Here is a 16595-nt window from a genome sequence, read left to right as displayed (position 1 = left end):
CCAGTGGTGTCCTCCTGGGAAAAACTTCTATAACAGGTGATATTCTGGGGACATTCAATATTGAAACAATAGTAGGAGCTTCTTTCTCAATATTTATAGAAACCAGTACATATATATGTAGCATACATATGTACATGTAACATATAGTAGATGTAATATAAATACGAAGCTTAATTTCTTTATATGTTGAATATGTAAAAATATCTGAGGTAGTATAGTGTGTATCTCAATAGTAGAGCTCTCATTTAGCCTATTGCATTTGATACCACACTCCACTAAAGAAGGAAAAGAAATATAAGAATATAAACAATTCAATCTAAAGGCTTGTTTGTGTGTGAGTGTGTAAGAAAAATCATGTGTGATTATGTAAATTTCTATCTTTGTTTACTTCCAGGGATTATAGAAATGGGAAAGATGTTCGGCCCAGTAACAGGACTTCTGTTGGGATCTTTCTTTGCAAGGATTTATGTAGATATTGGGTCTGTGGATACAGGTAACAAAAATGCATTTTATTATGCAGTCCCATCCCTAGAGTGTGCGAGAATGCTATATCATTGCTCCTTTGATCATCCATTAGATAAACACCACTTACAGATGGCAAACCTCAGGGAAGCAGAGGAAAGGATAAAATGCCATGGTCTGATTCCAACTCTACTGTTCTCCAAGCACATTTCGGCCAAACCTTTTTAAACTTTTACTTACACAGGTTGTTTCCAATGAGGCAATCACTGTGGGTAGCCAAACAGATATTTCAGTTATGTCATGACCACCAATTTATAAAATTTTCATATGACAAGCAGAAAAGCTCATTTACTTCTATAAAATATATCATTGCATACTGCTATATAGAAATATTTTCCTTAATTTTTATTAATTATTTATTTTATATTCTGATGGCACCTGCCCCTGTCTCCTCTCTTTCCAGCCAATCTCTCTTACCTCCCTCTCCAGCACCCCTCTTTTCCTTCTCCTCAAAAGGGGGAAGGCTTCCCATGGATATCAACCACCCTTGGAATATCAAGTTGCAGTAAGACTGTTGAGGCTAGAAAAGGCAGCCTAGTTGGGGGAAAAGAATGCAAAGGTAGGCAACAGAGTTAGTGACAGCTCCTGCTCCTGAATTAGGAGTCCCACATGAATACTGCACTGCACAAATGTTACATATGTGCAGAGGGCCTAGGTCTGTCCCACACATGCTCTCTGGTGGGCACTTAAGTCTCTATGAGCCCCTATGGTCCCAGACTAGCTGATTCTGTAAATTTTCTTGTTTCCTTTGACCCCTATAGATCCTTCAATTCCTCTTTCATTCTTCCACAGGATTCTCAAAATTCTACTTAATGTTTGGCTGTGGGTCTCTGCATCTGTTTCCATCTGTTGCTGAGTGAAGCCTCTCTGATGACAGTTATGCTAGGCTCCGGTCTCCAAGTATAGCAAAATATCATTAACAGTGCCAGAGGTGTGCTCCCTCTCTTTGAGTGATTCTCAAGCTGGGCCCTTCTTGATAATTCTGCTCCATCTTTCACCCCTGCACATCTGTGGTCAGGACCAGTTGTGGATGTCGGGTTTGTGGCTGGTGTCCCAATCCCTCCATTGGAAGTAATTCCTGTTCACAGGAGTGGTTACAGCTGAAACTCCATATTCCCCATTGCTAGGAGTCTTAGCTAGGGTCACCCTCACAGATTCCTGGGAATTTTCATTGTCCTGGGTTTCGAGCTCATCCCAGAGATAGCTGCCGCCCCCAAGCCAGTTGTCTCTCCCAATGCTCTCCCTCAATCCTGCCCCCAACTCATCCCTCCTGTTCGCATGCCCATCTCTTCCTCAAAATAGTAATTTTTATTGAAATGAAAAAATAATTGGGTACCATGTATATTGTTTTAGTATTTTTATTTGTGTATGTGTGTATGTCTGGGAGGAGGTTGCCTGCTGAAGTCAGAAAGGGTGTCAGATTTCCTGAAATCAGACTTACAAGAAGTTTCCTGTAAGTGGGTCCTGGGAAGAGAACTCAGAACCTCTGTAAGATCTTCAATACCCTTGGCCACTGAACTGTCTCACCTGTCCTCTTCTTGCCAACTGTGATGTTTTGAGACATGAATACATAAGACTAAATATAGTTCCTTAAATATGTCTCCAATCTTGTTTCTGTCTTTGCGAAATGTAGTTTTAACTATTTCTCCATGTAGCACTGCAGAAACATTCTTCTTAGTTAATTTGAACACCAGCAAATTGAGAAACCTCAGACAGTTTTTCTAAAGGAATAAACAAGCCCAGTGGTATGGTAGATGTTTATAATCCCAGAATTTGGGGAAAAGACACAGAAGATCACAAGTTTAAGACACACACACACACACACAAAAAAAAAAAAAGAACAAAGGTATGAATAGTGAACACATAATATACAAATTATATATTTATATGAATTTATGGACTTCAATAGTTTCCTACAGTTTACACAAGAAAGAATGGTGCAAGCTAATACAATATCTCTATTTCTTTACAGATGACCTGACCATCACCCCTACTGATACACGCTGGGTCGGTGCTTGGTGGATTGGTTTTCTGATCTGTGCAGGACTGAATATCCTGACCAGCATCCCGTTTTTCTTTTTGCCAAAAACACTTCCAAAGGAAGGACTAAAGGATAATGCGGATGAGACTAAAAAAAACAAAGTTGAGATATACAGAGAAAAAAACAGAGAGGAAAAACATGGAATCACAAAAGGCAAAGAGAAAAATTTTAAACTCTATTTGTTCAGATGGGTCTGAATTCAGTGGGCATTTGTCAGGCTGTGCTGTGTTAAGATAGTTTGTCACTCATCTTCCCTACTCAGACATAATAAATTTCTTCACCACTCGAAATAGCTGACATGGTAGGAACCCTGACTTACCTTAGATTAGACTTCATAAAAAATCAACCCAATAAAACAACAGAAGATAGTAAGTCATTCTTTGATGTCTTCAAGAGAGTCGATGGCCATGTAACTTCACAGTGATATACTTCTGTATTCTATAATGATGAGATAATAAATTTCAATTGTTTATAAAAAAATTCAAGTCAATATGAACACTAAATGAGCAAATATATTTTTCCATCCGGTTTGAAAATCTTATTTTACAGAAAATATTAGCCCAAGTTAAAAAATACAAATAACCAGAAACCCAAGATAAAGATAAAAAACTGTTTGATAAGAGAAAATGTTAATTTAACTGTGAGCATTCTTGAAGTCAAGGTCAAAGGAGAAAACACAATTGATGACATAATCTTCCATATCTGAAGGAATGTGATAGTTTATAGGCAAAATCCTCTCTTAGAACAAACTGCTTTGAAACAAGCTGGAATGTCATTAACCTATGACAGAGAGTAGTGATGGTGAGAAGCTAAGGTGGGTCAGCTGAGCGTTCTGGAACAGACTGGTAAACACTTTATGAATGACATTGCTATTTCTTCCATCACTCATAACCCCTAACACTTATGTGCAGTGAATAGTCACATGACTTCCTTGAACACTACAGACCATGCTGAGGAGCCAATCATACTGAGAGCCAGTGCAGGGGCTTGAACATTCTTAGAATCATGGTCATGTTAGCGATTGTCCTGAAGGAGCCAATTCTGACCTCTCTGTGCAGCTTTGTGGTCTGCCAGATCAACCCAATTTCAAAACTAGAAAGGAGCTGAGCAGAGAATAAGACATACAGGAAATAACTGAGCTGTGGAGATGCACTTAGGAGGACAGGGCAAACAAACACGAATGAGTTCAAAAGCTCCTGGGAATTCTGGCTACAAACATATCACTCACAAAGATGCCTTTTACCACGAGAGTCCATTTTTTTCTCACTAAAGTGCTCTGCCTCTACTTCTAAATGGTTTCTTCTTGATACTTTTCTCTCCATGAAACTTTAGGCAACTTATAAGGAAATTTTTTAAATTTATGTATTAAAATTATAAGTATGTTTTAACTATAAAATTATGTTATATTATGACTATTTGTAAAATTAGAAAATCAAGACAAAACATGAAGACATAAAAAGAAAGAAAAAAATCTCTTATGTGTGAATTTCAGCCAAATTATCTTCAGTGAGATCCAGTCCATTCACTAGAAACAGGCTCCAAACTTGACTTTCAGCTTCTTAAACAGGGAAAGCTTTGGGTAAGTCATTTGGAAAATGCTTGGTATATGCCAACTGAGTCAGCATTCCTTACAGTGAGACCATCATGTTGAGCTGTTTAAACCTATCAGTAGGTGCTTCTAAGGCATGTCCTGCTATAAAGTGATGCTGCGATGATGAGGTTGCCTGGGCTGCAGCATGATTCCAGGAGCCTTCCTAAAATCTTAGCTTATCCATTCTTGCATAAAGGAGTGATAGCATCAGAGTCTGAACTAAAATGTCATCAAAGTACATCCCTCACAGAGTCCAGATAACAGACTAGTCACATCTAGTGAGTGCAGGATACTAATAGCGAGGAAGGAGAGGAAAAGAAATGAAAGAATGTGGCCAAAGACTTAAATCCGTCTTTCTTGCTGGCACAATTGGTTTCTGGTTCTTATATAGCCAGTCGTGTCACTAACTTTCAGAGGTGATTTAAACTATGATATATAACTTTATCCTAAAGGGCTGAAATTTTATCAAATATTTTTGTGTTACAACAAAGAATCTGTGATAAGATTTTAGCAGAACATTGAACACAAAAATGCAAGGCCAAGGTTTCCTGACAGTCTCTACATTCTCTTGTTTCAGATTTTCTGCCATTCATCAGGAGCCTATTCTGCAATAAGATTTACATGCTTTTCATTTTGACAACTGTGCTCCAGGCTAATGCATTTACCAATATGCTTATCTTCTTGCCTAAATATCTGGAACAACACTATGGAAAATCAACTGCAGACGCAGTCTTTCTCATAGGTAAGTACTTCCATTATTTACCTATTAGAACTTCCCCCTCTGACAATAGCATGATAAAGCCATCCCTAAGAACATGATGAACAATAAGAGAATGTGACAAGGAGACTACAATTAGTATATCTTACAAGAATTTCCTAAGATATTTCTTCATTCCAGTCTCCAGAAAAAAAATCAAGAATTGATAAGGAATGGAAATCATCATAGTGGAAATCTTGGGGGAAGTTTATATCAGTCAATTTTCAGACAGGCAATATTTTAATTCACAGAGGAATACAGAGTTACTCACTGGGATTCTGTATATTACTCCCAGGCTACGTCTGTGCTTCAATTTTTGCTTTCCTTATCACTCCTAATTTAGTTGCTTTGTCCCCTGGTCTGAGAAGCCTGTGCAGCCCCATTCTGCTTTTCTTGTCAGTATACTAACCTCACAGATCAAGGGAACTTTGTGATTTTCCTGGGTTCATTTTACTTTTGAAACTTTAGGATCATATGATGCCAGCATTCCTTTCGTGTAGAAATTTCTGAAAGTCCAAATCCAAGTCCTCACCCTCAGACGTATAAAAGCAAACGCCAATGTACGGATCTGAGGAAGGTGGTTACATTCTTCCACGCCTGGTGCTGGCATGGTGTGAATGCAGCACAGCCAGGACTTTCTCTTCCCTTTTCTTTTTCTCCTTTGATTTTGGCTGGTAAAGAGAGTCAGGGAGGAAGAGTGCTGTTCAGCTTCCACAATGGACAAAATGCTCTACACTTGATAAAGCACAGACTCAGCAACAACCTTCAAAATCCTCTCAATATGACCCTGGAGAAGAGAGAGGGAGGGTGGGATTGGGAGGGGATGAGGGAGGGAGCTACAGTTTGGATACAAACTGATAAATTATAATGATAAAAAAAATCAGCTCTAGCAGAGTCAAATTCCCAGGAGACATATTGGAAAGAAATACAAGAAATAGCTAATATTATATATGTGTATTTGTTTGTATAATGTGTGTTTGTTTGTATAAGTTATTTACAACCTGCTGCAAATATTAAATAAATATTAATTTATTAATATTAAATTAAAATGTTAATTGTGTCTTTAAAGTGACACTATGGGCATATGAAAACATTTTATATAATATGTGAGGGAGTAGGGGTTAGAATCACTGTACATTAACGATAGATTTTTAAGATGTATTTTACAAATTTATAACATTTACTTCTTGCTACCTTTTATAAATACAATTTTGCTTGCATTCATAGGTTTTTATTCCCTTCCTCCAATATGTGTTGGCTATTTAGTTGGTGGCTTTATTATGAAGAAGTTCAAGGTTACTGTCAAGAAAGCTGCATACATAGCATTCTGCCTATCTTTGATTGAGTACCTTCTAACTTTCTGTAACTTTGTGATGACCTGTGACAATTTTCAAGTCGCTGGCTTAACTACTTCTTATGAAGGGTATGTTGTTTCCTAATGAAGATCAAAATATTTTCACACTTGCTAGTCTATTTTCTCCAAGAGTTATATTCTACCAGGTCATTTTATAATGACTTAATTGCAGTGATCCATTCTTCTACTTATCAATTCTATGCCAGCTCATACAAGTTGTAAGCTTATTAAAGTGTTCTGAAGACTACCAATGAGTAAGTTTATGATTTAACAATCATACTGGTGGTTACATGATGATATACTAGTCTGCTTTAAAGTGAAATAAAGGAAACAGCCTAATGCTTTATAGCCTAAATTATCTATGTATTTTATACTCCCACAAATAGATAGCATTAAAAGTTGAGTGTACAGGCCAGCAGGCCTCCAAAGTACTCCACAATGGGCTCAAGTTTAACATAATTGAACCTAATATATGATAAGTCAATTAATGTATATATTTATATATGTCATTGGTAAAGTTATATCTCATATTCTCTGTAGTGTTAGATTTTACATTTTAAGCGTTGCCTGGTCATATCCTATATTAGCATTGGAAATTTAAAACTTAATTTAGGACATAAGATCAATCAATTAAAATGAAATAAAGCATATATTTATAGGTTCCTTTCAAAAGGCTTAGGAGAGGACTCAGTGGTAAACTGCTTGCTGAGCAGGCAGGAGGTCCTGAATTCAGATCCCAGAACCCATGGAAAGCTTGACATGGTAGGGTAACTCTCATCCCAGTGCTGCTACTGTAAGCTCAGCAGCACAGCCAGGAAACCCTGAAAGTTCAGGGCCTGCTAGTCTGGCATTTGTAGCAGTGAACAACAGAGGACTCTGAATCCAACAAGGTAAAAGGGTATATTCTGACCTCCACATTTGTGCTGTTGTACCGGTGTGCTTACACAAACATACACACACACAACACACACACACACAAACACAAGGGACAGAGAGAGGAAAAGTGAAAGACAAAGACAGAGATTAAAAGTAAATTTTCAAAATTCTTAAAAATTGTAATATTTAAGTGATTTCAAATATAAAATAAGTAATTATTTATATAATTATATAACATAATGTACATAGATATAATCTGATTTGAATGTATTTTTAAGATAGAAATTTTCCACTCACTTTGGTGATGTACATATTGAAAATCACGGGGAATTAGTGAGTTTACAGTAAGTGGCTTCAACAACATTGAGGTAGAATTGCACACATTGAGTCCATTTCCAATCATGCTGACTGCACTGTGTTTGAGGGACAGGATTTGAATTCAGCCTCTAACTCAACATTTTCCTCTTTGAATCCCATTGTAAATGCTGTGCACTATCCATATCTCAGAAGAGAATGGCTGCTTAGTCAAACAAGTCTGTTTGAGGACTGAGTGCAGAGTCTATCTTATAAATAGAAAGCACAGATTTTGTTCAAGCCATCCCTCTCATTATTTCCCATCATGCAGATCAATGAGAAATAAGTTGTCTTCAGTTTGGCTCTAACAGCACCGTATTTCCTACAGGGTAGGCACTTAACATTTGTTTTTGAAGTAATTGAAAAGAAAAAAAAAAAAAAAAGCAGTCATGAGACCAGTAGATCAGATAGCTGAGTGTGCAAAAGCAGTATAGAGTCTACAGGTTGATGTTTGGATGATTTGTTTCTGTTCTGAGGGAGACATAATCTCTCTCTCTCTCTCTCTCTCTCTTTGTGCGTGTGTGTGTGTGTGTGTGCATGTGTGTGCACACATGCTGAGATGAAGAGAAGAAAATAAAGTGCTCGGGTGGGTTTAATATCTGTACTATTATTTTTAAATCATTTCAGAGTTCCGCAGCCTCTTGATGTGGAGAATATGGTCATCGCTGACTGCAACACAAGGTGTAGCTGCTTAACGAAAACATGGGATCCGGTGTGTGGAGACAATGGCCTAGCATACATGTCTGCCTGCCTTGCAGGCTGTGAGAATTCTGTCGGAACGGGAATCAACATGGTAAACATCCTTGCAGTGTCTGGGCTGATGTGTGTGTACTGTGTTAACATGTGCTGTGACCTAAGCCTACAGCTGCTGAAAAGCAAAATTAGTCATGCTTAAAACAGGTTAATATTTGTTTTTTTTTAATTTTATTATTTTTTTATTTTATTTTTTATCAGTTACATTTTATTAACTCTGTATCCCAGCCATGTCCCGATCCCTCATTCCCTCCCAGTCCCTCCCTCCCTCCCTCATCTCCACCGTGCCCCTTTCCAAGTCCACTGATAGGGGGGACCTCCTCCCCATTCATCTGATCCTGTTTTATCAGGTTAGATTAATATTTGTGAACAACTCAGTTTAGTCTGTATACGCATCCATGATGTTACAATCCCTACAGATTATATAAAACCATGACAGAGTCTGAGGTCATCATTCAAGTGATCTGAGGACTATATGTCTGGACAGGATGGGGAGAGAGCGCAGCTGTAAAGAGTACCTGCTGCACCCACATGGGGACGCTCACAGCTCCAGCTGCAGGACACCTGACACTCTCCTCTGCCTTCCCCAGACACCCATGTACACATATATCAGCTCTAAAGTTATAACAGTAAATTACTCAGGAGAGAATCTGCTCTTTATTGTGATAGGGTCTCATGAAGCCCTGGATCATCTCAATCTTGCTATAGTTGAGGTGGAGAAAAAATTATCTTTTCATATAACAAGCTTTAACTAATTAATTAATTAATTAGACTTATTGTGTATGTATGTGTGTGTGCATATACAGGCCACAAGACAACCTCAGCTTTTGACTCTCAGGTACCATGTACTTGGTGCTTCTGAGACAGGATCCCACTGGCCTGGAATTTTTTTTTCCAAGTACTTTTACTTTTTTTTAAATATAAAAGTAGGTAAGAACTGAAATTTTATGAATGACAGGGTAGACAATAATATTAACATCTAAAATTATTTACAAAATGCTGTTGTTTTAACTTGCAGAGTACAAAATGAAAGGTCCAAGAGGAAGGAAGAAAGGAATTTTCCTTCCTTTGGCATTACAAATATTATAGTATTATATATAAAATTTAATAAAATAGTGGTCTGATCAAAGAGCCAGCCACTGAGTTCATGTCAGAGACAGTTCCTGTTCACATTACTAGGAAACCCAGGTGGAGACTGAGATGCCATGGGCTACATCTAAGCAGGGGTTCTATGTTATCTCCATGCATGGTCCTTGGTTGGAGTATCAGTCTCAGAAAAGACCCTTGTGCCCAGATTTTTTTTGGTTCTGTTGTTCTCCTTGTGGAGCTCCTGTCCCCTTCAGGTCTATTTCCCTCTTCTTTCATAAGATTCCCTGCACTTTGCCCAAAGTTTTGCTAGATATCAGTATCTGCTTTGATACCCTGCTGGGTAGAGTCTTTCAGAGCCCCTTTGTGATAGGCTCCTGTCTTGTTCCCTGTTTTCTCCTCTTCCCATGTAACTCCTATTTGCCTTTCTGAATGAGGATTGATCATCTTACCCAGGGTCCTACTTCATGCTTTGCTTCTTTAGGTGTACAGATTTTAGTAGATGTTCATCCTATATTATATGTCTAATACCCACTTACAAGTGAGTGTATACCATATGTATCTTTCTCTTTCTGGGATACCTCACTCAGGATGATCTTTTCTATTTCCCAACATTTGCCTACAAATGTCATGATTTCCTTGTTTTTAATTGCTGAATAGTATTCCATTGTGTAAATATACCACAATTTCTGTATGCATTCCTCAGTTGAGGGACATCTGGGTTTTTTTCCATATTCTGGCTATTTCAAATACAGCTGAACATGGTTGAGCAAATGTCCTTGTTTTATACTTGAGCATATTTTTGATATATGCCTAGGAGTGGTATAGCTGGATCTTGAGGAAGCACTATTCCTAATTGTTTGAGAAAGTGCCAGGTTGATTTCCAATGTGGTTGTTCAAGTCTACATTTCCATCAGTAATGCAGGACGGTTCCCCTTTTTCCACAACCTCCCCAGCATGTGTTCTCACTTGAGTTTTTAATCTTAACCATTATGATGGGTTTAAGGTGAAATCTCAGGTTCAGTTTGGTTGGATTTCCATGATGCCTGGGATGTTGAGCATTTATTTAAATGTTTCTCTACTTAAATAAATAAATTACTTTATGGAGAATTCTCTGTTTAGTTCTGTATCCCATTTTTTAATTGCATTACTTATTTGTTGCTGTTTAACTTCTTGAGTTCTTTTTATATTCTGGATATTAGCCATTTGTCAGATTGGTGAAGGTTTGGTGAAGATCCTTTCCCAATCTGTAGGCAGTTTTGTTTAGATGACGGGGTCCTTTGCATTACAGAAGCCTTTCAATTTCATGAGGTCCCATTTATTGAGTGTTGATCTTAGAGCCCATGCTGTTGGTGTTCTGTTCAGGAAGTTGTCTCCTGTGCAAGTTAGTTCAAGGCTCTTCCCCACTTTTTCTTCTAACAGGTTTAATGTGCCTGGTTTTATGTTGAGGTCTTTGATCCATTTGGACTTTAGTTTTGTTCATTGTGATAAATATGCATCTATTTGCATTTTTCTACCACGGAGAAATAGTAAGAAAAACTGCATTGTACTGGCATAGAAACAGGCTGGTAGATCAATGGAATTGAATAGAAGACCCAGAAATAAACCCTCACATCCATGGATACTTAATTTTGAAAACGAAGCCAAAACCATACAATGGAAAAAAAAGACAGCATCTTCAACAAATGGTGCTGTTCTAATTGGATGAATTTTGGTTCTTAATCATATCTGGAAATAGAACAATTCTAAATAGTTTGACCTTATGCCTGGGGACATGACTGTAGATTAGTAAGCACCTAACTATTCCACCAACATTCTGAAATATGTTTTGTTTTAATACTTAGTATTAGTTAACAATAAAACAAGGCATTATTTAAAACAAACGCCAGGTAGTGGTGGTATAGCTTTTACTCCCAGCACTTGGAAGGGAGAGGCAGGAGGATCTTTTATTTGAGGCCAGCTTGGTCTGCAGAGTGTGTTGAGGACATCTGAGGCAATTTAAAGAAACCCTATCACATAATAATAAAATAAAAATAAAATAATAATAATAATAATAATAATAATAATAAAAACAAATAATGCCATTAAAAAATCTACTGTTTGGGTCTGCGGAGATTGATGCAGAGGACCAGGCATCAAGAGGACCCAGATCCCCTGCTCAGATGGCAGGGCAGGAGGATTCCCCCATTAAGTGTACTAGGAGAAGGGGATGGAAGGAAAGGGAAGGAGAGTGGGACTGGGAGGAGATGAGGGAAGGAGCTACAATTAGGATATAAAATGAATAAATTGTAACAAATAAAAATTATAAAGTTTACATGTTTATTTTATATGATAGATTTGTGAAATTTAAAAAAAAGACTGAAATAAAGAGAAAAATCCCCTCATTTTATTGATTTAGTATTTTTTGTTTAACATTGTATATGCTCAAACTCAGGTCTTCATTCAAACTAGATGAGTGCTCTTCCTCTCATTTATAGCATTGGCCCCAACACTCTCCATTTTCTTTCAACTGGCTTTGTAGAAAGTACTGAAGGTTTAAAAACAATATTTTTTCCCTCCAGGTCTTTCTATTTCCCGCTTCTTAGATCTGGAGGGAACAGGAGCTCCACAAGGAGAGCAACAGAACCAAAAAACCTGGGCACAGGGGACTTTTCTGAGACTCCAAACAAGGACCATGCATGGAGATAACCTAGAACCCCTGCACAGAAGTAGCCCATGTCAGCTCAGCATCCAAGAAGGTTTCCTAATAATAGGAACAGGAACTGTCTCTGACATGAACTCATGGGCTGGCTCTTGGATCACCTCCACCTGAGGAGGGTACAGCCTTACCAGTCCACAGAGGAAGACAAGTCCTGATGAGATCTGATAGACTAGGGTCAGATGGAAGGGGAGGAGGACTTACACTATCATTAGGCTGGGGGGAGGGGAGCATAGGAGAAGAAGGAGGGAGAGTGGGATTGGGAGGGGATGGGGAGGGGGCTACAGCTGGGATACAAAGTGAATAAACTGTAATTAATAAAAAAAACAATATTTTTTTTTCCTTAAACTGTACATAATTTTTTGACAGGTGTTTCACAATTGCAGCTGCATCCACTCGTCTGGAAACTCATCTGCAGTCCTCGGGCTGTGTGACAAGGGCCGTGAGTGTGATAGCATGCTTCAGTACTTTTTAATCATGTCAGCAATTAACAGTTTCATCTTCTCACTTTCAGCTATACCTGGGTACATGGTTCTTCTGAGGTAATAAGTAGTTCCTTTATTTAGCTTTCTCTCGTTCTTCATACTGTATGCATATGTGAGTCTGTGTGTGTATGTGTGTGTGCTGTGAGTTCCTTTGTGCCACTAAGAACACAGTGAAGTCATAAGACAATGTTGGAGATTCATCTCTAGTTTCATCTATTTGAGGCAGGGTCTCTCTTGTTATTCCTGCTGCTGTTCTGCCTGTGTACTCCAACCTACTTGGCCCTCAACATCCCGGTCAATGCTGTTTGCTACTCCAATCTCACTGTGGGAACTCTGGGATTACAAATGCATGCAACTCGATTGGACTTCTTTCTTTCTTTTTTTTTTTTTTTTTCAATGCAGTTTATTCAGGAACATTGAACAATCCTTGGACCCCGGGGAAAGCCAGCCCACAGCTTAAATAGCCTCTGGGTAGCCAACCCAGGCGTGCCACGGGGGCAATGCAGATAGGTCCACCTACATGGAAGCAAGCCAGATCCTCGGCCTTAGCCAAATGTGGAGTTGTTCGTGACAGAGAGCACTCACCATCGGGAAGGTGGAAGGCGGAAACCAGCTCCATCTTTAAGGCATAGCATTCCGCAGCTCTCTACAGTTCCCCCTTTTTGTTTTAGACGCATCAGGCAAGAGTAGAGGTCTGATCTCTGATATTAGAAATAAATTGGGACTTTGTACAGATGTTCATTTAGGTGTCATCCACCCAAAGAGCATCAGACCGTCCGATACCTTTTTCTCAGAGGCGGGACCTGGGGCATCAACCCGCATGCAATCAGACATGCTCTTCTCTGGGTCCAAAGCGGCTGACCCTGAGTGCAGTGCTTAGCCTCGCATCCTGAGCGTATCATTTTAGCTTTTTATGGTATCCAACCATGCTTGGGGAGAATGTCCTGCTTCAATGGCTGTAAAGGCCTGAATGATCATGGCTGCATCACACTGTTGTGAGACTCTAATCTTGCATATATACCACAGGCAAACCAAGGAGACCAACACCAGAAGGCCTGCTAACGCTCCCATGCCCGCCCATTCCTTCAGATGATTCATGGCTGCAGCGATCCATGTTGATAATCCTGTGGCTAGTCCTGCGTCCACTCCGGTAGAATTTACTGTGACAATGGCCACTCTCAGCTGCTCCATCGTAGTATCGAATTCTCCAGTCCCAATTACCTAAAATATAGCTCGACAATTGTTTAGACAGATTTGCAGCGCAGGAAAAATTCTCATGTTGTATGCTAGTGACACAAAGTCCAGCATACTTTCATTGACAGCCAGGTTGAGCGATTTGCCATAGGGTATCAATTTGCTCCTGCTAGAGGTCAATCCTCTGATTGAACACCATCAAGCTTCCTTTTAGTTGAGCATTAATTCCTTTATGTACAACTAAGGCATGAGCTACATTGGCTAAATGATTATTCAGGGTCTGAGCAGTCTGCCCAGTATGACTCATGGCTAATGCCCTGGTGGTAGCTCCAACAGCCGTCAATGAGATGGTAGTAACAATGGTGGCTGTAGTTCCAAGATCCCTTTCTGTCTGAAGAGAGTCATAGCGTGAGGGGCATCAATGGGCATAGGCACCCAGTGAGGCATGCGAGTAACCAGGGCATACCTAACTTTACTAGCATTCCAGCATTGGGCAAAAAAGCAAGTATCATTACCACAATTACTTGGCTCTATCTGGCTAATAATGAATAAAAATGGGGGATATAGACAAATAGATGTGGGCTTATAGGAAATATTATGAGAAGCCTTAACCCCTGGTTGGAACATCCTGCGTCAGTTCTAGAACTAGCAGTGGTGGTGTCCGAGGTCTGAGTAGGTTCAGGAGACCATTGCCCCCAGGGGCGAGACGTGCTCCATGCAGTGGACTTCTTTCTTTTAATGTTTTACATTTGTTCCCAGGTTCTAGGTCATCAAAGTCATCAAGTATTTTTGGCTTTTTACCCATGGATCCACTCCAATGTTGTCATTTAGATGTTTGGTCATTTGTTAAAGTTTCTTTTGCCAAGAAAGGCCCTTGTTATTGTTTCTTAGAACCTCAGTGCTCTAAGATACCTTTATCAAGACTCCAATACTAAGCACTGCTAAATTCAACAATAATTTAAAATTTTCTTTCCTGACCTTTCCTACTTCTACCTCTTGTATCTTAAACCAAAATGAATGGACATCATGTTATGACAGGTGGAGAGTAATTGTGTAGCACTCATCGCCTATGGCTCAGCCAACTGACTGGCAGAGTGGGAAACCCTGTGTAAAAGTGGCCAGGATCCCTTGACACCCTGAGCTCAAACTGTCTTAAACCAAAGCCATGAATGCAATGACAGAAACTCTCTAATTAGGAAGTACATTAATGCACTAATATTTACTCTGGAGCAAGATGGGTTATGAATGCAATGATAGATGCATGGCTTTTTAAGATAAAATGAGGATGTGGCAGAGCCAAGGTGTGAACTTTATTTTCTTAGCAAATGTTCTTTCCAGTCTATGAATTTCACACCTGATAAAATGGGTGGGAAAAGAGTGCTACCTGTCTTTGATTGTCTCATTGTAAAGTTGAGTTAACCATGATTTGTAATTCATTTATACGTAAAACAGACTGGAGCATGTTTCTCACCTCTCTCTTTCCCTGTGGTTTTCCAACACTCCCCCCCCTTGCCCACATTCCCTTTGCACCCCCTTCTCCTCCACCTTTTCCAAATACCTTTCTCCTTTCCTTCTCTTTTGCTTTTCTCCTCTTCTCCCACCACACCTTTCTCTCCTCTCCTCCTCTCCTCCCCTCTCCTTCCCTTCCCTCCCCTCTCCCCCTCTCCTTTCCTCTCCCCTCTCCTTCTCACCCTCCTCTTCTCTCCTCTCCTTTCCTCTCCTCCCCTCCCTTGCTCTCCCCTCTTGTCTGCTAACCCTTCTCTTTCCTCCCCTTTGTTCTTTTCCACCTTGCTTCTACCCCTCATACAAACTCACTGGAATAGTCTGGATATATGTCCCCATTTATTCATCTTCTATTGTAATTATATTTTTATATTCAGCAAATAGAGATGTGGTTTATGCCCTTCTTCACTTCATAGATTCATGGACAACTAAAGGACAACATCAAGTATTGCTAGTTCTTAATTCCTTTTCTTGCAAACGAGGAATATTTGGCTGTGGCATCTGTCATCCTTCACGTTCTAGGCAGATTCAGCTGATGTGGCTAAGTGGTGTCTTTCTCACTCACTACTCCAGATGCCTCAGTTCCAAAGCTGCATGCTCATTTGACAAGGATGACTTTTCCTCAGAGAGGAGGATGGTCATAGGTGGAAGGCATATGTGCACCTGAAAGCTTCTGTAAAACCTCCAAACATGTTCTGTAGAGATGTTCTAACGTTTACTGCATAGCCATTCTCACTCCCATCCGCCACTCACTTTCTCAGTTACCTTACTTTCTGAAGTTGACTCTTCAACTGGGTGTAAAAAATGTGGCTAATTAAAGTTTTAATGTTTAATTATTCAAAATGTTTTGTGTGTATAGGCACATGTGTGCCTGCATGGCTCTCTCTCCTCTCCTCTCTCTTTCTATGTGTGTGTGTGTGTGTGTGTGTGTGTGCTGGCATGCCATGGCATTAATATTGAAGTTACAAGACATCTCACAGGAGTTGGTTCATTTTGCCCCATGTGGGTTCCAAGCATTGTCAAGCATGGTGGCAAGCAACTTTCTACTGAGCCATCTTGTAGGCCCTAATGTGTAATTTATTGATGTAAAGAGGTTAAAGTCTACTCAGATAACTTTTCTTATTTCTTTGCTCTTTCTTGTTGAATTTGATGACTGCAGTGTAAATGATGGATAATATACTACTTTTGTTTGCATACTATTACTATTCTTCTACTCTGTTGTGTTTTCTTGAGCTCTTTCATGGAATCACTTCAGAAATGAAATCCTAACAGTTGCATATATTATGATTTTCTTACCCAAAGGTGTATTTGGTTGAAAAAAGCACATTTTAAATGGGTGTCCATTTTCCTAATTTATAAGAATATTTTTCTATTTTTATCT

General features: G+C 39.3%; 1 protein-coding gene across 6 annotated transcripts in view; it reads left to right on the top strand.

Moving 5' to 3' along the window:
* LOC110542238 (solute carrier organic anion transporter family member 1A5-like) overlaps window positions 1–16595 on the top strand; it is a 200367-nt gene that overhangs the window by 34791 nt on the left and 148981 nt on the right. For 4 of the 6 annotated variants that reach the window (XM_060384376.1, XM_060384371.1, XM_060384391.1 and 1 more), the window contains 6 exons: window positions 395–493; window positions 2495–2716; window positions 4732–4896; window positions 6139–6334; window positions 8123–8288; window positions 12402–12574. The exons of the other annotated variants lie outside the window; for them this stretch is intronic. In XM_060384376.1, coding sequence (XP_060240359.1) covers window positions 395–493; window positions 2495–2716; window positions 4732–4896; window positions 6139–6334; window positions 8123–8288; window positions 12402–12574 — 1021 coding nt within the window. The remainder of the gene's footprint in view (window positions 1–394; window positions 494–2494; window positions 2717–4731; window positions 4897–6138; window positions 6335–8122; window positions 8289–12401; window positions 12575–16595) is intronic. 6 annotated transcript variants of the gene reach the window in all.

The sequence above is a fragment of the Meriones unguiculatus genome, chromosome 5, assembly GCF_030254825.1.
Source record: "Meriones unguiculatus strain TT.TT164.6M chromosome 5, Bangor_MerUng_6.1, whole genome shotgun sequence".
Lineage (NCBI taxonomy): Eukaryota > Metazoa > Chordata > Mammalia > Rodentia > Muridae > Meriones > Meriones unguiculatus.
This window is presented reverse-complemented; position numbering and strand designations above follow the sequence as displayed.